The sequence below is a fragment of the Varroa jacobsoni genome, unplaced genomic scaffold (genome assembly GCF_002532875.2).
Source record: "Varroa jacobsoni isolate VJ856 unplaced genomic scaffold, vjacob_1.0 scaffold_1050, whole genome shotgun sequence".
NCBI lineage: Eukaryota > Metazoa > Arthropoda > Arachnida > Mesostigmata > Varroidae > Varroa > Varroa jacobsoni.
In genome coordinates, this window is record NW_019213952.1 from 16,390 (window position 1) to 40,231 (window position 23,842).

The following is a 23,842-nucleotide window of genomic DNA, read 5'->3' on the forward strand; positions in this document are numbered from 1 at the left end:
TAATTGAGATTTCTGTGAAGTATTTAAATTCAGTTATACATAAAAAAAATAGTTGGCCCACAACTGAATGTGGACTGAAAAGTTAGCGTTAATGAGTAGATAGAAAAAATCGGTCTTTACCCAATAACAGCCATAATACCCAGGTAGGATCTACTTAGATGTATCTTGGCAGCTTACGTCGTATCATTAGCAAGGTTATATCGCGCATATAACTCGAGGCAAGTAACAGTTTAACGAGAGGAAATCCGCATAAATTTCTGACATCGAAAAGTGTACTTAAATCGTTTTTTAGTTTTTTTTTTTTTTGTTTTTTAAATCTTTTTTTTTGTTAAAATTACGTGTATGGCTGAGGAATCTAAAGTTGGTGTTTTTCTGTCGAATACATTTTATTACATGGTCTTTAAATATATGTTCGAGTAAGTCGTGATTAATCTACGGGGAGACATTTTTAATCTAACAGTCTAGAATTCAAAGACACAAAAACATCTAGGGTGATTTCAATTGCCGAATATAGCTTCAATGTTAAAGTTCTACATTTTCGAAGTTACGTAGCAAACGCATATAGAATATCTATATATATATATACATATAAAGCTTGTAATCGAAATGTAGCTACTTACTTCAATATCCACATCTGTACATTTGCCTATATAGAACTGAGCGAAGCTATGTAAGCGACCGAAACCAGTTGGATTGTAAAATAAACCAATATCAATATCAATACTACAAATAGTAAGACTGCTAATGAGTGATAGACTAATTAACATTAAAGGGGTCCAGTCACGTTCTCGGAAAGATATTTCTTTGTTCTAGTTAGCGTATCCCTTACACTGCTTTCCTTAATGCTCTCTCCTTTCCTCTCAGTCAGGACAACCGATTGCCAACCAAGGGGCACGTTCCTCGCTTGATTCAAATGAACAAATCATTGAATTAAAAAAAATACTTATTGAAAATATTTAATTGAAATTATATATTATAAATAAATTAACAACAGTTATTCATTGCAATTCTTTAGCACAGTGCTGTCCGATTTTTTTAGTCATTAACATTTAATTTTAATACCTGCCCATGTTTATGGACGAGCTTAGCAACGTATTTTCTTGACATTATAACCATATCAAAATTAAGGCAAAACTCAGGTAGCTTATGCCCATAGAACTCGATAAAACGGGTTAACAAATTTTAATACCCATTTCCTTCTTGTAACCTCTCTCAGGAATTAGCTAAGCTGGCTTAATCTATCAGGAGCTTAAGAGCAGACTTTGACGGGGCCACAGATGCACTGCGATGCCGTGCGCTATTTACAAGTTTGCCCCTTGGATCTAGCCACGCACGTTTGATCCTTTAGGAAAATAAATGTGTTATTATCCTGTCCGCCAGTGAGTCAATAACATAGGCCATAAATTATACACGACGTAAACACACAATCGTTACAGCAGTAACTGTATAGCTGCACCAATAGTTATATTGTGGCTTCTAGTAAAAATGATGATAAAAAAAATTTCGGAGTTTCTAATCGAACATCTCTCGCAGCGTCGCTCATTTCTAATAAGGTTAAGACTTAAATAGTTTCATATAGACACGGTCGATTAACAGTTAGATTCCCTCAGTAAAAGAAACTAGGATCGCTGCCTGCGGTCCCGTCAATAACACACAAAGCTGCACAATCTGTGTTTGGTACCTTTGATGGCTTATTGATAGTAAGATTTTGACCTATAGCCCAACGGCATAAAATATCGTGCACGACTCCATACAATAATCTGTCTCAGACTATAGTAATCGATGCGGAACACTGACAAAAAAGTAGCGATAATTCTGTGATTTTTCACAAAAATAATGATCGGGGCCGTATTTGATGACAAGCTATTTTGATTACGTGTATAAGAGAATGTTAGGTAATGGCGGCTGGATAGTTCTATTTTACGTATGACTGAATTACTGATTTAATAACGTTTATGCCAACGGACCGTCAACATAAGCCGGAAACGCAACCAATCTCTATATAATATCTATTGTAGTACATTTAGGGAAGCAAAATATTATTGATAATCCACGAGAAAAACATTTTACTAGGTGTAACCGGTTACATTCTCACTGAAACTACCAAAGACTCCGTCCGGTCAATCACGACACCTCTGAAATATTCAGCTTATATATATAATATATTATATATAATATAGCAGATATATTAGCTTTCTAGGCAGTCTTTTTCAGAACGACCAGCTGTGCCGCAGTGCATGAAAGACTGTAGATAAGGTGAATGTTCCGTTGTGGTAAACTATTCCCTTCGAGGCCCACCTTTACAGAGATATTTGTAGCAGTAGGACGACGATCGCAGCAGGCCGAACGACTGGGGGTATTTTCAACACGTTGTATGCATTTACTTTCACTTGAAATATTTACTGGGCGATTGCAGTCATTTATTACTATTGAATCTCTCGATCCCCTAAGACATACTCAAACGATGATATGACCCCTATCCTGAAAAAGACAGTTTATCCTAATAAAACAATTAGCCCGACAACAGGTTGAGAAAGCGACTGTCGTGTTACTATTAAAAATAACAAAAGCAAAATTTTGGGGTTTCCTGAAAAGCTGACGTTGCGGCACATATGGTCGTGCACATATTAAGGCCCTGCACTTCTATTCGTTAAATGCAATAAGAGCCATTGGCAACAAAAACGGAAGGAAAAAAGAGCAGTGGGCCCTTTTGCTTAGCAGAAAATGATACAACACAGATAAAATAAAGATCGATTGTTTGTCTTCTCATTTCGTCACATTTGCCAGATATAAACAAATTATACCTGGAAAAAATAGCAGTACTAATAGTTTATTTGCGACTATTCGTATTAACGATATCAATGATAATAACAATGAAGTTAAGCATCACAGAAAACGAATTCATATTGTTCGATTTATCTTAGATGTTTATAACCGTTTTTTGACCTAATTAATGGCTCGTAGATTTTTTGTGACTGGATTGAACTATTAGAATTTCGAGGAACCATAGTTGTTTTTTTTTTTTTTTTTTTTTCTATATCGCCGCTAGTTTTACCGGGTGGTTTTACTAGTTTAAAAACCAGATATTCATACCGGGCTTTCCGTTATTGAAAGAACATATTGTGTAGCTTTTTGCTAAGGAGGTCTAGAGCACACAGGCAATCTCCAATATTTCTCAAATATTATCAGCTTGTTCGAAGCGTAGTGGCGCTTATTGGTTTGCTCCTTTTTTCTTTTGTATGTCGTTTGCTGCTAATGATCAGGTATTATGTGCCGTTAGAAAGTGCCTTTATTTCATTGTCATTGTTTTATTAGGGCCAGAGCACGTTGCCCGAGCAAAATTAAATTTGAAGGATCTGATGGCAAAAAAGCTTTTCCCGCACTCATTAGCGGTCTTGTATCGGGATCAGAGAACTGTCGACACAACTCTGAAAATATGTGACGGGGCTTCTATAGCTGAAAGTACTACCAAAAAAAAGTAACTCGTTACGTTCAGACGTGCCCTTTCCGATTTGAAGAACGCATTTCACTGAGCTTTTCCGAGTTCTACAACGGCTCTCTTGAGCCGATTTAGGTTTATAAAAAAAAATAAGTAATGGCTAGGCGAGCTTACATCTCTTAGCTCTAGAATCGTCACCGTCCGAAGGACAAATCCCTTAAGCTGCTTTATCAGCTTTTTGGCATCGACGATAAGTCAGTGCCGCAAATTCAATTCTTTCTCGCCCGTCATACCCATCTTCAGTGTTGAAACTTTAAAAATATTTTGCAACCCGGATGAAATGATGAAAACTGTTTAGAGCAATGAAAACATTTCTATCAGCTGTAACTCTAGCTCAAAGGTGTATGTGATGAATATTACAAAACAACATGCTTTTGTTGATCTACTGATAAGTTTTCTAGAAATTTTATACACATATATATATATATATATATATATACGTGCAACATTAATGGCTTGATATGAACAGTTGATGGAAGGAACTAGACTCTGCGAACTAGTCTGCGTTAATTTCGTAGTTCGTGGCTTCTTAAAATAAATCGGTACACAGCCCCTGAATTACTTCGAAATGCTGCAGAGGGTTTTACAACTCCTGTTATGATCTCTATCATGTTCTAACGTGAAAATAAACCATCTCAAAATTTGCGGTCGCTGTAGCTATGGGTCAGATATCTACAGCAGACATGTTTAAAGAGCCTTTACCTGCAGTTTGGACTAATTTTTTTTTTACCTATCACGTCACAGTTTTTGCATAAGATTAATTCCGTCGGGCAATGTTCCCGCTTTTTGATTAGCACAAGCGACATTAGTACATTTCTGATACATAGTCTGGAAACTGTCATTTGATCTTTTCGCCTTATAAGAGGGACCATGACGCCCTCTTTCCTTCGGCCGTCATGTTGGGCCAACGTGTTCGACGTCTCCACGCTGGCCTCTCCACAAAGAGCGTTTTCACAGTCTGCAGGCAATATCTCTCATGTTTACTATTTTCAGTCCTCTCCTACGCTCGACTCAGCCGTTCGAAAATCTGGGGTGCCCGCTGGCTTCCACGATGATTCTATGTGGAGAGTGTCGACAGCTGACTCTATGACAGCTGGCTTCGTATCATTAAACAATGACACGAAAACGCTGAGACTCGTGGGTCGAACGGGTCGCTAATCGTTTCGTGGTCACACGTTCAAAATGGAGCAAAAAAAACAGGCAAAATTTGATGACATTTTCAATTCTACAAAATAGACTTAAGCCAGGCTGTTCGGCGCGACGAACGATAACTAAGTGCCCTATTGTCGTCCTTCAACGCGTGATATGAATTGTGTGAGTTTCATACAGTAATATTCTTTTTAAATTTAAAGCGCGAATTATGCCCGTTTTATTTCTATTGATAAAATATTTTATTCAGTTAACGAGGATGTCGTTTTTACTGATAAAAAGGCACAATCTACCATTTCTTATGTCTGTGTAAAGGTTGCTGCTAGTTACTTAGAAGCTTTTTACAATCGCAACATGTCTTTCTGAGTTACACGATAACACGGTTGTGATGCAAAGTTAAAGGTGCGGAATGATAATGAGATGGCATTTCTAAGTTGCAGTTGAAGTTCTGATGCAGTGTTAAAAGACGTGACAAATCTGTGCGGACTCAAGTCTATGAGTGGGTTGGATACAATCTAGGTTCGCATCGTATTGGCGTAACGTCTTACTTGAGATTAACTACAAAGGTTCGTACCCTGCCTCGTTACTTGTGACATCGCGTTTTGCGGTCAGTTTGAAGACCACTGAATTACGCTGCCTTTGTCCGTCTGACGGCTGATATATCAATTAGTAGGTCATTGTTATACCTAACTTGATAGAGATTCTGCATTAATCAAAAGTCACTTTGCTGAACTTTAAAGCATTTCGGCAGAAAGATGTAGGAGTCGATTGCCTATCGATAGTTATATAGCCAACGACTTTGAGTCAGCGGCTACTGCCTGCGAACATACTTACGTACACGAGTTTGATGCCATAATTCTCTGAAAGGTCTACTGCCACAGAATAACCGTAGCCGTCTAATGTTCTATGCAACTACGTTCGTATTCATGTCACGTTCGTCCTTAAAGGTTGGCCTATCGTTTACAACTATTGCCTTTACCTGAACCATGTCCTTATTTCGTATTTGTCCGAGTTGATTATTAGATCGTGTATTCACACAGGTTGTGGAGTATGTGCCCTAGATTTTATCCGAGCAAACGATTTCAATGGGCGTATAACATGAGCTCCAATAGTGCTGTATGTTTTCTTCGTTCGTACCGCTTCTCGGACGATAACGATCTACAACCAGTCGATTAATGAGACAGAGATGATGCACTGTTTTAGATATTTGTCTAAGAGGACTATATATGTGTGATACGATCATTGTACAGAGCTCGGTAGTGACTAAAATTATGGGAGGGGACACGTATATATATGTATATATATACACATATATATATATATATATTCATAGGCTTCTTCTAGATGAACTGCGGATACAAACGAATCTCGGACATGTTCTTGCTCGGGTCGAATATGAAAGGGAGCATTTCCTGACAGCTATACGGTTAATTTTATATAGCAGTGGCTATTGTATTTTGTTTATGATTGAGTACTACGCATGATTCTATGAATGAAACCCGATTCATGGTATAGAAATCTTTCTACTCAACATTTCACGTGCTTTAAGTTTATGCGTTAGTAAATCGTCATTTCTACCGCAGCGTTGCGGAGGCATTTATCGAGGCGTATGCAAACCAAAGCTGTAAGCAACAGTCAGTGTTTTGCTATCCTGGTTACAAGCAAAAGTTGTCAAATTGTAACAAAATGTACGTTATTTACTGTATGTCTCATTGAGGTATCAGCTTTTTGTTAATTTCATATACATTTTCCAACGTTTGTTAGTATAAACTGCGCAAGCCAACTGTGCTGATCGTGAAAATTGTATCGAACGGTTAAAAGATGCTCTGTCGCTATATATTAGGTTTGCTTGAACGCGGTAGGTCAGCAAGTATTACACGGCTAGTGAATTTGTGTCAGGCAATAGTTGGAACAACTATTGCATATATTGAACAACTATATGGAACGACTTGAAGAAAATATGTGACAGAAATAATGACGCTCGGTCACCAGTTTACAGTAAGAATTGAGCTAAGATCGTATCGCTCAATCTACGATACAACGTCGCTTATTTAAAGTACTTTCCAACAAGTCCCATTGTCACCATTCGCTACGTCCTAAAACACTAACAGAGCTGTTACAGTTCATGTAAATCGAATAATCAGTATCGTATTAACTCTACCTCAACCTAGGATATTGTCTGGCTGATTTTCAGGTTTCGAAACAATGACAAGAGGAGTGTCTACTATTCAGACTATCACGCTACGACTCCTGTTAGGGGCGCTGACGGTGATGGCTCGCATATCTGATTATGTACTATTCCCGCTGATCTCGGCCTTTCGACACGGTTTGTGGAAAGCCACAATACCACCGATTAATGATCGATTATTGCTAATGAGCGCTACAGAAATCGCAGACAAGATTCGCTCGAGAGAGGTGACTATGGACTGCGGAGAGGGAGATTGCTTTTAGCTAGCTTTTTAAGTTGGCAACCATATTACATATTCAGTTTGAATCGTAACGCGGGCTTGTCAAGGCCTGTGAGTACCCTATCTAGGGTGGGAAAATATATATTTGTTGATGAACTCCGTCGCTAAAGCAGTTGTCAGGTGACGCGTAAACGCTAAATGCTCTTAACCAATATACATATAGTATGGTAGTAATCGAATTATGGATGCTCGCTTTTAGCATGTAGGCCTGCATGAGGGACTAGGAAAAAATTCAGCTGTGAGCAAAATAATTTTTTTATTACAGCTAAATTTCGAATATATATTCCTGACACATGTTGTAAATATGTACCAGGAACGTATCAGTTTTTCAGGTGCGGTAACTGAACAAAGCATCATTATAAAATAGAAAACATTCCTCTATTAAACAGTTGACTATCCCGAGAAATCTCAAGAGCAGAGCCGATTTTACACGAATAATAATACTTCCTAGCGTTGAAATAATGGGCAACCTATCACTGAAAATAACGTGCCTTTAAAGGACAGGTGAAAGGTGAAATGTCGCTTGGCATACATCGCTATTGGCCGTGGGATATATTGGAAAACACTTCATGATCCTATCGTCTAACGTTATCGTTGAATGAAATGAATTTCTTGCGTACATCAATAATAAACCATTATTATTTCTAGCTGACGAGCGAACATGTTGTTGGTTCGTTTATCAGAAGACTTCGCAATATCAACCCGATACTGAATGCAGTCACCGATGAAAGGTAAATTATAGCTGCACAACCGGATCTTCTAAAATCAACATTTCGGCTAAATAAAAGATATTTTAGTTATTGTCCCAAACTTATCCTACATAACTTACTTTCGAATAATATATGCTACTAAGTTTTTGGAGAGTTGACCGTAAAAGCATAATCGGACCTCGAATTAGAGGTCTTGCTGAATACGTTTCGATTTAAACTTTATTAATCTGCCTAGTTTTAAGAGTAATCGCCGATTACAAATATGGCCTGAGTAGGCTCTCGTCCCAGTTCATGCCTTTTATTTGTCGACAGTAGTAATACCGTTTTTATATGGATACCAAACACAAGGTTATAACATCACTTAGCCTTATCATTCATTCACTACGAAAGCTACGGCCCGCGTGTCGGTTTTGTCCGAAGTTCAATTGTAAATTATGACAATGAATTTCATAACTCATTCGAGAAGCAGATATAAACGGTAGCTTTGTAGTTCTCCTTTAGTGCCTGGCGCGATTCATCTTGAAATGAACCTTACTGCCTGGATAAGAGTTCAATTACTAGGCTGTGGCGTCAAATCAGAATGTGAAAATTATCTCTATTCCGGCCGGACACCGCGTAGATCAAGCGCATTGAAGCTGGCGGCTTTTTCCTCGTATAAAAACTATTACTGCGCTTAAAAAGAGCCCCCCATTTCCCTCTATATATGGGGCATTGTAGAAATTATAAATTCAAGCAGTAAGTTAATAATGTGAAGTTTTTATTTTGTACAGTAAGAAACAAACAGGCCCTAATCTTGCTGGGACTAATTGGCAGAAGAGCGTTCAACTGACATTGCGCGACTTACATTGAAATAATATTTCATTATTTTATAAATTGTTTTACATATTTCACATATTGTTGTGTTATGTATTGCTCCATTTTATTTTTACAACGATTTTCATCGATATCAAACGCTGATATGTCTCTTATATCTGCTTCCTGTAGTGTTTCCGAATGATGCGCATGTGACATGTTTAAACCGCCATTTGCAATTTGTGCTTTTTATTCAACATGACGGATTTCTATCGTTTACAAAGGAAATAACGAATCTTTGACTGCATCACATGTATTCCCGTACGCTCACAGTTAGGCCTAATAAATATTTACTTTTTCAGTACCTATATATGCTTTTATGCCACAGGTGCGACATATCGCCAAATGCTAACGAGCGGCTTTATTGTATCATATCTAATACCGCGTGATCATATATTTTATCAAATATCATATGATACTTAAGTACAATACAATCATTATATTTCGGATATAGGATATCAGAATAAAAAGGCTTTTTGATAATTAGCTATTAAAACTAAGCATCCTATACTCTTCTACAATATTTTCCCGACGCCAACATTGGCCCAGGGCAGGCCTCGCGGCCTGCCCAGTGCTTGTGGTCCAAATCAGCTTTTTGCTTGTTGTCTTTCTACGTAAAAGAGCTGTTTGCATTATTTTAAATGACCAACTTTGTCTATAACTTGACATCTTTGAGCTGAATTCTAGGTCTATTTGAAATAATGGTGAATGATTGTTCCATCTAAATTCTGTTCTGCGGCGTTCAAGAGATGCCCTATAAGATGCTCCTAATTTCTAATATGAGTTACTTTTTGTTTGATGACTTGTAATCAATATTATTATCTTTCGCTGCTATAATACGATTGTAATGTTTAAGGACTAGGTCGAAGCGCCGCTAATTGTTTCTCTCATTGAACTAAACCTTTGTATCATTTCAAATAAGCATTACCATTTGAATGGTACACCTGAAGACAAGTCAGTCATACGTTGAGAAGAGCAATCAGCAGTGCCAGTGCGATTTGCTCGTTAGGTAAAATTTTCTCTACGTTAATTAAAAATAAATAATATTGATTAAATGATAACAAAGTGACTTTGAAATACTTTTGTTTTTTGAAGCTCGGATTGACAATAGGCGTTACGCTTTGAGTTTCCCTTAGCTTTCTGAGAGAAATTGTCGCACAATACTTACATCTCTAATTTGAAAAAAAAAACCCCAATATTCAGCTCTCACCAATTGAATGCAAGCATATCCAATGAATGCTGAATAACGAAGCTGACAAGGGTGGGGTTCCGTTACGTGATCGTAGGATGGGGGGGACTGTAGGGTTTGCAGGCGAGCTGCGTATGCTCGTAAACCTCGGTTTTTATCTTCCGTAGGTTTGATAGGAAACGGGTCTCTATTAGCAATAGGAACTCGTATTTTATCGTACAAAACAAAATCACACAGAACAAAGCATCGATGCGAAAGCTCACTTTTGAATCCTTTGCGCAATTAAATGTGCACTTTTCCCCTGTGTTAAACCCCTAATTAAAGGGGGAGACAATGCATTAAAAGACAGAACGTTTTAAGTCTACCAAAAATATAAATTACAGATACCAGAATGCAATCGAGGACGCTCGAAAGGTGGATGAATTGTTGGACTCCTGCAGAGGAGATACCGTTCGCCTTGAAGAATTGAGACAAACAAAACCATTCTTAGGGGTACCAATAACGACAAAGAACGCTCTGGCGGTCAAGGGTATGTGCATTTGACGGCCAGTATTAAAATATGACACTGGTATTGCATAGACGTTTTTAACTCGTACTATTGGCTAATTAATCTTCGATTTGTATGTTGTCTAAGGATTACTCAACACAGAAGAACTATCAATCAATGTCACTAAGTTTCGTTTCTCGAAAACTTTTTTTATCCGCATCCCTTGCGTTTCTTTCACCGTAATCTATAATTTTGCCTTCGATTTAAAACAATTTAAACAGGTTGTACTAGAAGTATTAGAGTCCATATATGTTTCAGGTTTAGTCTGCAGGAAGAAAAAAGGCAGAAAAACATTGGAAAAGTAAACTGCTTTCTTGTCGTTTTTGATAAGTAAATTATGTCTCGAACTTGACATTTCATAAAGCAGCCAGAACTGTAGATTAATTATGACTTATGTTCTTAGATCTCGGTCATGAATCGGGATTGTATATACGCCGTGGCATCAAGGCCACCGAGGATTCGGTTGTGATGGGTGCTGTCCGCGCGGCAGGTGCCATTCCTCTTGCAGTTACCAACACTCCTGAACTTTGTCTCTGGCTAGAAAGTAGAAACAAACTTTTCGGCACAACTCGCAATCCTTACGATACTAGAAGAACCTGCGGAGGCTCAAGTGGTAAGAGCAAAGACGACACGTATTCGCCAATTTACATAGTATTAAGAATCGAGGAGTCACTTACGTGTCTATCTACTCTCAGTAGTCGTAGGAACATCGTTTAAATGTTTTTGACCTTTTTACACATAACTGTTTTCTGTCACACGCCACATCTGCACAAAGTGAACGAACAGCTTCTGACTGGCTAAGTGCAAACGACTTATTCGTATTGGACTACCTAGTACCGCATGTTTATTCCCCATTTGTGCACAAATCGCTATGAGTGATAAATGAAGTAAACCTAGCGCACTAATATTTACCTGTTCATAAGTTAAACCTCTTCAACTTTTGGCTGGAAACAGACAGCTCTGTCAGTTCGTTAAAGACGTTAGTTGAATGTCCTGGGTACTGTAATGAATTCAGCGAAGTTCGGTCTGACAAGTAGGCCGAATTGTCCGAAGTTTAGTAGCTCCCTACGGGTAGCCTTTGATGACGTAATACTTAGAACACCTTGGGGTCTGCAGGAATTATTCTGGACTTTAGTTTGATTCATGGACGGTGGGTATCTATACATTAATTAAAGCTAAGCTCTACAGACATGTCCTACCGGAAGGACAGCAACTCCCGAACGCTTCCTTAGCCTATATAGGGCGCAACTTTTAATCAATTCGTCGAAGCTGTGTGGGCACTACAAGGGAGCCGGGCTTAAAGATCGGGTTCAGTGCTCCTTAGGCAACATTTGAAGAAAGTGGAATCAGCTGCGTATGTGTAGAAAAAGTACATTCTAATGCCGAATTAATTGCGCAAGTTAATGAGAGGTCATCGTTTCAGTAAACATGCTTCCGAGAAATCCTGAGTGAGATACAGAATCGCTCCTTAGGTGGCCTGCAAGACGGAAAGCTGTTATTCTATAACGTACGCATCGATAAATCCCGAGATTGTAGCTAGCATGGACTGATGCAGTTCCGAAATTCAGGATGTATCTTAAACCCTAAGAACGGAGAAAACTGTGCGAAACATAAAAAGATTTTGGCTACAAAATCAGTGCTTGACGAGTGTGACCGAAATGTTACCAATGACATATGTTGATAGTATGATTTTGTAACGATAATGCCTAGCAGGGGCTATATAAACCGCTGTGCAGAAGACCCAGAGGTACCTAAGGTTGCTTGCTAATTGCAAATGTAGTCGTGATTCTAGTTAACAAGTTGGAACTCGATAGTCTGAATATTATAAACGAATGTATCGAAGACGCCGTGCTCGACTGTTGAAAAAAGAGTCTGTTTATATCCAGAAATGCTCCGTTCATTTATTTATTGCCCCATTTTGCTCGTTTATATGCGTCCGCATACCATAAATCATCAGGGCAAGAGCTTTTCACGCTGGTACTGCACCAAAAGCAAAGGTCACGTGTCGTACTTCACGATGGCTCACTCTCGTCTACCCATATTTTCAAACTATACGATCAGTTTCACTAATAACGTTTCTCAGATCCCTATCACTCAAGTTATCCTATTTGATGAAACTATTTTAACAGCATAACTAAACAGGAAATGGCTTTAATTTGTATTTGAAGCTAAATAGGATTCGATGCACATATAGCTCATTGACAATCCGCAAATTCTCTTGAATCGTCCCGCGAATCGATTTAGTAATTGACGCTTTTACACGTATATGATACAAATAACTATTGAAATTCTCATGTTTAACTTCTTACCTCCGCTTTGCCAGGCGACAAGAGCCTAATATGAATCTTCTGGCTATCGTCAGCGCGGTGCAAACTAGTTCGTTCTCTCAATTAGTTAGCAGCTCTCTTATGCTGTAGAAACAATCGCATTGTTGTCACAGAAACAAGAAGAGTGCCAAAATCCGTAAATGCCTTTGACGCAATGTTACGTAACTGTGAGGCCGTCATAACGACACTGGACAGAATATTTTTGGCCTAATGAAAGGGAAAGCAGTTTAGCTTTATTCCATTGTTTTCACAGCGGCAAACTACGTTGTTGGCTAGCGGACTGACTCGTTTCGTGCGAAGAATGGTCGCAAAAAGACCCTAATCACTTGTGTTTGTTTTTAATTTTCTGCTTCGATCACGTACACTCGCGCATGAATCCCGAAAGGAAATTCCAAAAAGGCGCGATTTTTACTTTGGCGAAGAACGACGAGCAATTATATGGAGGGTACTGACGGAAGAGCGATCTTATTGTAAAATTTGGCAAGTGACAAAGAAGAGGCTGTGCGACGCGGCATGAGCAAGGACCATTTATCTAGACACAGAGCGCTTTTTCAGTGATAACGTTACTGTATGAGGGGACGATCTAAAATAGCTATGCATCTCTGTGTAGGCGTGTATATTTTTGGACCGTTTCAACCAACAGATCTGTCAGGCAGTTAATAATGATTTGACCGGCTCTCTCATACTATTTATTATATATTGTACATATTTAGAAAAAAAATCCAGGCAAATAAATAATTGCGATGCATAGTGAGCATATTATAGTTAGAAATCAGGCGTTGTTTTTCCCCACGAATTATCGGGGTCTGCATATGCACTTGGGGCGAAGCGACGCCATTAGTTTAGATTATAAAAAGTCATCAAAATTTCCACCTGTGAAGGGTTAGTGCTCAGACTCGTCTGAAATTAGAGACACACTATACGCAGAGTGTGTTACTTGTCTTGCATTTAAGATTGTCATATGTTAAAAAATTATTTAAAATAAAGAGCTTCTGCAGGCTCCCTTACTATATTTTTCCATTGTATTTTAACTTAAGTAGCACTCAGGCTCATAAACGCACTCTAGAAAAATGAATTTACGCAGACGACAGAACGCAAAGAAATGGCGTCCCTATACCAACGTCTTTGAATGCCAATTATTCGAGGCAATCCGAAATAGTAACCAACCATGGCCGTCTAAAGTCTGTAAAGAGTTTCTGCTTCCTCGACGGATAATTATAATGATTTTCTAATCATCTCTGCCGCTAGCAGGTCCTCTTGCTTACGACACCTATTACACATATTACCTATTGTTACGGTTTATTAGAGATTTTACTGTCTAGATGTCAAGGCAGACAGGCAGGCTGGCCATTACGATCTTCTGGTGCCCCTAAGCAGATTTGTAATGTAAGATATAACAAAACTTTGGCAACGTTCTACAAAGACAGCCAGAAAGGGTATGCCGAATCAATTCATGTGGCCATAGTTCCCTTATGTTCTCCCTTTTACCTGTCTGATATTCAATGGCCGACATTCAACACAGAATATGGATCGCTGTAATCGTAAACAGAGAGGATAGAGAATTTCCAGAAACATGATTGAAACAGAAGCCTCTGGTAAAGCGAGTTATTTCCTGCTGATCTTGTCTACCATGGCTAGTTCGATATGGTGATTGCTCATTCTTTTTCGTAATACTGCATAATATGTGGGTGGGTGCGTGTGTATCTATGCGAGTATTTGGATTGCCTAACAGCAATAGAAACAGCCAGAAACCGTACATGTAAAATCGAAAGATGCAACAACTAGCTGATGGCTGATATCTGAATATACGGCTAGTGTTGCATCGACGCAATCTTTGCGCGGCTGTCTCGTCATCAGTTTCTTCTGCCAAACGATAGACGGCCTTATACGAACGCGGCCGTATTCGAAATTGTCTGAACTGCTAGTTGACGCGCCCGACCAGTTACAAGTGTTAGTTTCAATAGCCTGCTATTCGGCGACGAAAAATCGAACTCCGAAGATCGCTTTATCCGTCCGGAACGCTAATAATTGGATAACGGTAGTGTTTACACTATTTGTGCAGACGACATGTGAAAAGGCGCTAATTTGGAACGGAGCCACCGGACCAATGGTACAGTGACAAATAAGGGAAACAACACTAATTGATGTTACTGGTATAGATTTTCTATATCTACAGAATATATATAGAAACTGCCCGTTCAAAGAGCTGCCATGTATAATTAGCATGATAGATTATCTAAGTATTCAATGCTAGTGTATACATACATCTGTCCACATAAATATGGGGGCATTTTCCAATATTTGCGATCTAGATACTTTTGACCATTATGTAGGCTGCGGACGGGTGATTTTAACGTAGATACGATCGTTTCAAATGGGAAAATTGTGCCGGTCTAGTTTTCCTTGTTACATTCGTTCATGTTCTCAAGATGTTTATCAAATTAAACTTCGTTCCTAAAGCATGTTGTTTGAAAAGCAAAATGCCTACGCTTTCACTCAGTTATCTAAAATGGATCTTACTTATCGATCTTTGAAGCTAACCTTCTTTGTAGCAATAGTAGCATCGTTCCTGAAACCACTGCGTAAGAAGAAGTTATAAACCGTAGTTATTACGTGAGGAAAGTGTACAAGGCTTTGTTAATACGGGACGCTGCCGTATTCTTCCTCAATCAAGATACGGCGCACGACACTGATGCGTGCGACATATCTCGTCTTTACGTCAATAGGGGTGATTTATATTATACTCACCGATTTTGCCACTGCGTACGCCACGTACCAAAATCATACAACTAGACAGGAGCGTCTCAAAAGCAGTTCGTATATGCTTGCATATCAATAATACCCTAAAGTACATATGGCGGCTGAAAAAACGTCTGTTCTTTAAATCAGTCAAGAAAAGTTACATTGATAAGATAAAGCAAGCAAGTACCCATACCGAATCAATTTTGCTACGGAGATTTATGAAAGAACAAGGTTTTCAAGAAAATAAATTCATTTCATTGTATAATTTATATAAATTAAAGTATGTGTTAAAACAGTCTAGTAGAAATTTATTATTCCTATACACCTTTATGACTAGCGAAATGTTTTCCGTCAAACGAGCAATAATTGCACAACACGATATTTGCGTGTATAATCATTGGTCGGAAACGTTTTTTTTTTTAATGTCGCTGCTCGCTATCGAAAAGAAAAACCTAAGTAATGATTTTAGCGATCGTAATTAACGTCCTTCTCAGATAAGAATATGCTATAAAGTCTCATTGAATTCGCCAAGACGTTAGATCTAGCACGTTAAATCGGCGTTTCAGATTTAATTATTGAACGATTCCACACAGTTCGGGGGAGCGGGCTAACAATTACAAGTTAATAGAGATAGGATTTCATGCGAAGCTAGCATTATCGTCCTCAAGGGAATTTTTCCTTCTTATAGGACATAAGCTGTATTAAAAATCAATAGGTATTACTGATGAATGTATCGTAGCTTAAATTATCATTGACCCATAGCAACTTGTGTCAACAGACAATAGCAATAATGATGACCCTGTGCGCTATTATGAAATACCAAATGGCCATCTTGCACGGCTATTGACTTTTCTGGGCCGCCATGAACAACTTGTGAAATATGGCCAAAATTCTGCTCAAGTTAAGTTCTTCTTTAATTTAATAATCCTGCAGAAAATTCTAACTAGATCTAGTTAGTGTCATTTTTATATATAGGTGCAATCTATAGATCGACACGAGCTGCTTAGAAAAGACCAGTGTTTAAGGAGAATAGCAGTGAGCATTTCTTCTATACTTAGCTTTTTTTAGTAAATGCTGTTCACTAGAAAAATCAACGTTTCGTTGAGCTACATGTTATTTACTCAGTTGAAGTCAATTGGTACAAAATTAACACTAATACTTAAGTGCAGATATAATAATCAAGCTATGTTTCCATAAAAGATACAACATACCACTCATTATCAGTGTCATCTGAAGACCATACTACAATAAAATTAATCTGCTTAAAATATATATATATATATATATATATATATTAGTCAAAAGAAGTACCTAAAAAGTGCCTCAACAGCATTTATAATGAAGCCTGGCGAATGAAACATGAATTAAACTATCGCTATGTCGATACGATTTTGTCTGGCAGCATTTGTTAAAATAGCTATTCGACAGTTGTAGCAAACCTTTACTATATATATACCCTACATCTAAATTAGAAGTTACCCCAAGTTAGCTTTTATCAACCTCGATCACTATATGATTCGATATAACAGTTGTATTTACTGATCTGATATCTAGTAGGTTAATATATCATATTGTTCTCGACCTTTGTTACGTATGAGCCTTCAATTAGGCGGGGAAGGTGCTATTCTATCGGCCTGTGGCTCCCCGCTTGGAGTAGGCACTGACATCGCCGGCAGTATTCGAATACCGTCATTCTACAATGGACTATTTGGACTCAAGCCGACAATACGTATGTTAACGTTTATAAAATCTACCGCTCACATTTATACCTAAGCTGAACTATATGTTCAGGCGTTTAACTTTTTTAGCGCTTAGTTTTTACAATATGGCTTCTAGGCGCAGATGGTATCTTCTAAAGAATAAATGACAGTATAGAAAGAAAAGAAATATATTGTTTCATGATGTCTTCTGTTACTTAAAGATACTGTGGACACTACTGGACACTATCCAATGGCAGGAGATATTCTGGCCCCGCTGCTGACGGCCGGTCCGATGTGCAAGCATGCCAGAGACCTTCGACCACTACTAGCTCAAATTGTCGGACCAGAAAATGCTAAAAGGATGGCTTTGAACGAGAGCCCTGATCTTTCTGTCCTCAAGGTTAGCAATTTCAAGGGAGTATTTCCTAAAACAAACTTCACGAATGCCTTCTTCAATGCAATATTTATTTGCGGGTTCTCGCTTAAAAAAGGGGCTAAATAGAATAAACGTTTACACCTTAAATAGATGGTAGAATATAACAGTACGGAATCCAGTGATTTTTAATAGAAGTTCCTAGATCTTCGGTTTGTGAACACTTAGTTTTTGATAGCTCTTGTTGTTGAAATAATTTGTCGGGTGAAGTACGAGGAGGGACTAGAGATTTTCAGCTCAAAATGAATTAAATAGTACCAAGAGAATATAGCGATATAGACAGTTAAGTTTCGGATACCGGCAATAGAAGGAATGTTTCTTGAACTGTTGGAGTATGATTTCCCTTACGATTTGTGGTAGTGCTCACTCTCGTTGTTCAGGTGAGGATAATAATTTACCGAAGGCTACGGAGATAAGATACGGAAGCTAAATCAAAAATTATGAAAGTTTAACGCCTATAACGGTTGTTGAAAGTTGTTTTTATCGGGTTGCCCCCAGTACGAAACGAACTGCGCGTTCGCCCGACTTCAAATCCGGACCATATGTGTGCTTTTCTAGTTAAACTATCGAGCCTCGTACAATTAGATTGTTTAGTTGGAAAGTACTTTTGCTTAGTGCTGATAATTGCCATCATTTTATTGAACTTCGACTTCGGGGACTTCAACAAAAAGGATAAGTTGGTGCATATGTCCACATTCCTTTAGGTACTAGATCGGGCTCTATATCCGGGCTCGCGTCGGTTTTAGATCGACATCTCGACAACGTTTGTGGTTTCGAGCTGACCTTCGCTCAGAGTAAAAATAAAGTATTTTAATTAACGTAATTCTTGAGCCATTCTTAGGCTGATGTCCCATGACTTTGTGTTTATATTTAAAACTGAAATCTATACCTCACCTCGGATAGGCATCACTAACCGTAATAGGTACAAAGGCAATAAATACCCGGCGATTGTGGCGGGAAGCAGTTCTAAGCGATCTTTAAGTTGAGTAAAAATACTACTGCGCTATTCAGCAGGTTCTAAACGGTTCAATATATAAAATGAGATGAAAATTACCACCAAACTGAAAAGGGCTGATTTTGGTATATATATATATATATATATATATATACATATTCTCAATGGCGTCTTTTCTTTATTCCGGTGTTGTAGTTTCGCTTTAGCCTATAGCGTTCTAATTAAAAAAATCTCGATGAAAACTAGTTAGCATAAACTTTCTCTATTTCACACGGAGAGTGTACGTGTGTGCCACATAACGGGACTAAAATCGGCCACCCCCCTTCAACCCTAACTGTCCAAGCAACTTATTGAGGTAATCAACTTTATACTAGGTATATTTATTATGCATTTCTGACACTGCGCATACTATGGTAATCTTTCATTTTAGGTATACTACATGGAGGATCTTAACTGTCCCATCATTCCGGCAAGTACCTCTGAGCTACGCCGGTGGACCCACAAGGTTGCTGACTTTATTGCTACATTTTCAAAATCAGTCACGCTTCAGTTACCAGCGGGGCAATCGATTAGTACAGGAATGGCGAAAGCAACCCAAATCTATATCGCCTATCTTGCCAAGGCTGATATACCGACCTTCGCGGAAGAGCTTACAATGCGCAAGGGCAAAATTCATCCAGGACGCGAACTTGTACGTTGTCATCTATAAATTATTCTGCTTATGCTAACAATGCATATATATTCATCACTGTGCATTATGCCGAAACATCTATATCCATTTTTCCTTGGTTGAACGTTGGAACCAATCCAAGATTCGTTCAGAAGAGAATTAGCCTATTTGGGGTGCGTCTGAGTTATGCTAAGAAGTGGTATTTTCAGATTGAGGTTTCACATTGTTTGGAGTGATATTTTGTTACAATACCTAGCATAGTTTTTTCTCCATAAACATTTTTACTCATTCAGATGTTCAACCCGATAGTATGCTAGGACTTTGTTCCGTGGTACGGTGAAGGTCTTCATCAATAAGCCTATGCAAATCTAGTTTACGGCATAGCCAAATTTTATCACGGTTAGTCTATTATTATTTTACTTAAAATAACACATTTCTTTATAGTTTCCCAAATGTATTCTTATTGTATATACACGACAGTATATCTAATCGTGAGCGGTATACTCGAAAACATAATGTGCCATAAGGAATAATTGTTCGAGGCTGCCTGCAGCGTTTTTCGTAGTGAGAAAGTTGAGATTATACATGCGTAACGTTACGACATAACTCTAGCTAAAATTAAACAAGTACTATTAAACTACTACTATTAAACCAGCGGTGTTAGGACAATTTTTTTTTAAATTACTGTAAATATTTTTCTATTCTTTCCCATTGTTAAGGTATTGTTTACAGCAGGAAACCTAAAGCAGGTTCTATGTTTCTAATCCGTACAAATAAACTACTTTACGGGCGACATACTTTGTAGGCACATAAAAAATATCGACGAAGTGGCGTTTCTTCTCATCACAGGAAAAGTTTGAATTCTGCCGTATAATTTTTTCAGTGGGTTGTGATAGGCAATCGATTGTCTATACATTAGACGTGGTCTTCTGTACATGCTATTCGGCTAACTGGTTGACACCTACCTAGTGAATAACAAAGTACTTACTATATTCCTGTACTCTAATCATTATCGGTTTTTTTTTATCGTTTCGTATAACAGATAAAGTGGGCCTTAGGCATGTCGAAGCACAACTTTCCAGCCCTAATCGTCACCCTTATGGAGTTAATTATAGCTGGACACCGGAATTCACCTATTACGAACTACTTCTATAATGTACGTTCTACTATTAAACTCTCATACACACGTGTAGTTATTACCAGAAAATATAAATATGACACGATATGGTATTATAGAAACAACGTTTATAGCGAGGCCGTACTAACTGCATTCATGCTAAGTTTCTAATACATACCAGCAGGATCCTTCAATAGAGTCGGGCCTTTCCTTTAGAACGAATAGAACAATATTCATATATGGGAAGATCGACGTTCTCCAGCACAATGGAGTAAGCGCTTCATATATCAAGATAAAATAAATGTGCACGATCTACAAACGATTTGTTTTGTCAACCTTTCTAATAGCTAAGCAAGAAGATGGAAAAGGAATTAGAAGTGCTTCTGGAGGATGCCATTCTTGTCACACCTACTCTTCCTGATGTTGCCCCATTTCATGGACTAACCGTTCTTCGTCCTGGAATCTTGGGAACAACTGGTAAGCTACAAATGAGTCTAGTTAATAAGGTTGGATGGATGAAATTTGCTTGATTTTAAGAATAACGGTTTCTTGAATCGTTTCTCATCTCGTGCATAACTACAGTCTCTCATACTAATCTTTAGGTAGATTTAGGAGGGGTGCATTAGAAGAGAGAATAAAAATATTCATAAACATTATACCTGACCCACTCTCCCAAAACAGGGAAGTCCTTATTTGACTTTCAAACATACGGAGAAACACATCAGGATCACGCTTATTAACAACGTTTCGAGGCACAAGCATGAAATAGCCTAAATTAGCGCTCGGCATCTCAGAATTCTAAATGCAATATTAATTATAAAACAAGCAAAAATGAGGTAGCGGTAAAATCGAGCTGACAGATTGTCCTATTATAGAACGTTATTTAATCCTTTATATCACACTTTTTTCCCTTTTATGGCCTGTTTAGGTATTTGGAACATCTTGGGTTTTCCTGCACTCACAGTTCCATTGGGCCTCAACTCGCAAGGGATGCCCCTCGGCGTCACAGTCGTGGCTGGAAAAATGAAGGATAACGTTTGCTGTCAGGTGGCAATTGAACTCGAAAAGGAGTTTAAGGGTTGGAGACCTCCCTGCGAAGTCAATATTCATTAGCCATCTCCGCAGACGAGGTTCCACTACCATTCACTCCTGGGCGCGTTCTCGGCGACAACCTCATATTCTAGTCCAACATCGGATAATTTTTTAGTAAATCGAATCATTACAAAAGTGTATGACTGACCAATAACGCGCAGTTATTCGTAAGGCCCAAATGGAACCTATACAGCAGATAAGAATTCTCTACGCTTCTTATTAACTAGAACACGTCAGAAATCAATTGTGATGTACCAGTTTGCGACCCGTTCGTATTGACGAATTCAGAACGGAGATTCATGCGCCGTCCATTGATCGAACGCAGAATGATAAATGAAGTAACAAAACGGGATTTTTATTTAATGAGCAAATACAGTATATATGCAATTTTTAATTGCAAAATAGATTGGAAGAACCTAGCTACCTTGAATTTTGCGATTCCTTTTTATTGGTTAAGGCAAAATTAGCGTAATACGAGGTTGTTCCCATATTTCTGAGTTTGTTTATGAGAGATGAACGTCTTCGATTTTGGCAGAACTTAAAAGGCAAGCTATTCGAGGAACAACCTATTTGTTGTAGAATTTACTGTTTAGAAAGTTGTCAATAGTAATAATGACAATAATAAAAAATAAACTTATTTATTCTACTGTGAAGTTATATAGATGACTTGAGCTATGGCAATTAATATAATATATTTAGCGTGTTGATTAATTTGTAACGTGGGTAGCTTTCAGTATTTGATATAATTTATAATCTTCTTCTTCTTTTCTTTCTGCAAAAAATGAATATTGCAGTTCTGTTTAGAAGTTAAATCATAAATTGTAAACATTGTACATCTAATTACCTTAAATAGCTATATGAGTTACTGGAAAAATATCATTTATTCTATGCCATAATTCCATTTCGCCCGTATACCCATATAACCACCAAGTTACTTTATTTTTAAATTAACTTGTGGAAACTTCTATGGCATCTAGACCTCACCGTATAATTATTTGGCCTCCGCATGCCTTGAAAACCTTATAAAGCATAAGAGCAAAACTAAGTGAAAGAGACAGAAATATTTTTTTACACTACATGGATAAGTAGGCGCACGGACAAGCTTCAACTGCTCAAAAAGTAAAGGTACTCCTTCAAAATACTTTTACTTAGCTAAAAGTTCCCGTACTTCTCGAACAGTAACAGCTCGATAAGCCAAAAATCACTATAAGTATGACATTTTTTCTAAATATCTGACGCCTACAGAGAAGGTCCGGCCGGGAACCAATCCTTCAGGCTCAGACCTTGATCGACCCGTCAAAGGCCATTTGGTGTTTACTCGGGATTTAGCGGAATCAAAATCTTCTTCAGCTGGCTTATGGGGTCGTGCCTCAGTTAGTTAGCATTTCTGTTTGTGAACGTTGGCAACTGGGGTCGAGAGGGAGAGAGGGCCGAGAGAGGGAGGCGGTTTGTTTTTTTTGTAAGCCGTTATGATTAAGTCTGGCTAAGACTAAATCGCAAAGCCAGTGAGCGAGTGAGTGAGTGAGTGCCGCTGTAGGACCAGCACATGGTCATCTCCCCGCACAGTGAATCCGGCGTAGAAAACCCTTTTGAGATTTTCATACAGTTGTTATATTATAAAGCTTGCAATAGAACAGGATACGTGTTCACAATATGGGTATAGCGATTTCAGCTGGCAAAAGAGCGCAACTCACGATAGAATATTTTAACAGTCGCTGAAAGAAGATCTAAAGGTTTTGTACGATTGATAAATCAAAGCAGAACCAGAAAGTAATAGTTAGATTTATCCTTAACCAGAGTTATAGGGAATTGGATTTCTAACCGATTATACCACAGCCTTCTTCGTTTTGGCCTAATTACACGCTCAACTAACTATCCAAGTTTTATTAATTAGGTAGGATATGCACGTAGATTGGTAGTCAGCATATGACCGTCATTAGTACTTCATTGCGATAAAGCGAGAGCATATTTATTTTCGGAGATAGCCTGCTAGCTTTTAGAGTCCAGACAAAAATCCGACAAATCTTCGACGTATTGCACAACCCTGTCATCACCTGATAGTCAAACCATGTTTCTACATTGATATCTTGACATTAGTACAGGAGTGGGGTAAGCCGTACGTACAGCGAGGTAAATGAGTAGTTTCAATTCTTTGTTGATTCTGTGAAAAAACAAAGTTTTTTGCTTGGTTCTGAATTATAGATATATAAGTTGTTCTCTAACACCAAGACATATATCAATGATTATTTTAAAGGGCTTCCTTTACGAGCAGAAATTTCATGCACACTAATGAAGGATCCGTTTGTGCCATTATATTCTCCTATTATATTGTGATATTATTCATAGTCTGCATTTCATTGCCTTACATTTTATACTTATAATCGATAAATTG

At 38.2% G+C, this 23,842-nt stretch overlaps 2 protein-coding genes across 27 annotated transcripts in view; one reads left to right on the forward strand and one right to left on the reverse strand.

Moving 5' to 3' along the window:
- LOC111266088 (uncharacterized) overlaps nt 1–23,842 on the reverse strand; it is a 76,548-nt gene that overhangs the window by 8,098 nt on the left and 44,608 nt on the right. The window contains exon 6 of one of the 25 annotated variants that reach the window (XR_002683864.2): nt 5,628–5,806. The exons of 22 other annotated variants lie outside the window; for them this stretch is intronic. The gene's annotated coding sequence lies outside the window, so the exon portion shown is untranslated. Of the gene's footprint in view, nt 1–5,627; nt 5,807–11,869; nt 11,892–17,784; nt 18,400–23,842 lie in introns of those variants that run through there. 2 more of the 25 variants (XR_015313308.1, XR_015313307.1) reach the window with 2 other exon arrangements.
- LOC111266084 (fatty-acid amide hydrolase 2-A) lies at nt 4,517–22,091 on the forward strand. Of its 2 annotated transcripts, none has more exons than XM_022843244.2 (12): nt 4,517–4,813; nt 5,083–5,214; nt 6,843–7,063; nt 7,765–7,847; nt 10,251–10,396; nt 10,818–11,027; nt 17,093–17,212; nt 17,405–17,583; nt 19,002–19,262; nt 20,284–20,397; nt 20,706–20,835; nt 21,287–22,091. In XM_022843244.2, the coding sequence occupies exons 3-12, from the start codon at nt 6,854–6,856 to the stop codon at nt 21,469–21,471; spliced, it is 1,638 nt and encodes a 545-aa protein (XP_022698979.1). In that variant the 5' UTR covers nt 4,517–4,813; nt 5,083–5,214; nt 6,843–6,853; the 3' UTR covers nt 21,472–22,091. The 2 variants fall into 2 exon arrangements, with proteins under 2 accessions (XP_022698979.1, XP_022698977.1); XM_022843242.2 differs by having other exon boundaries at nt 5,089–5,214.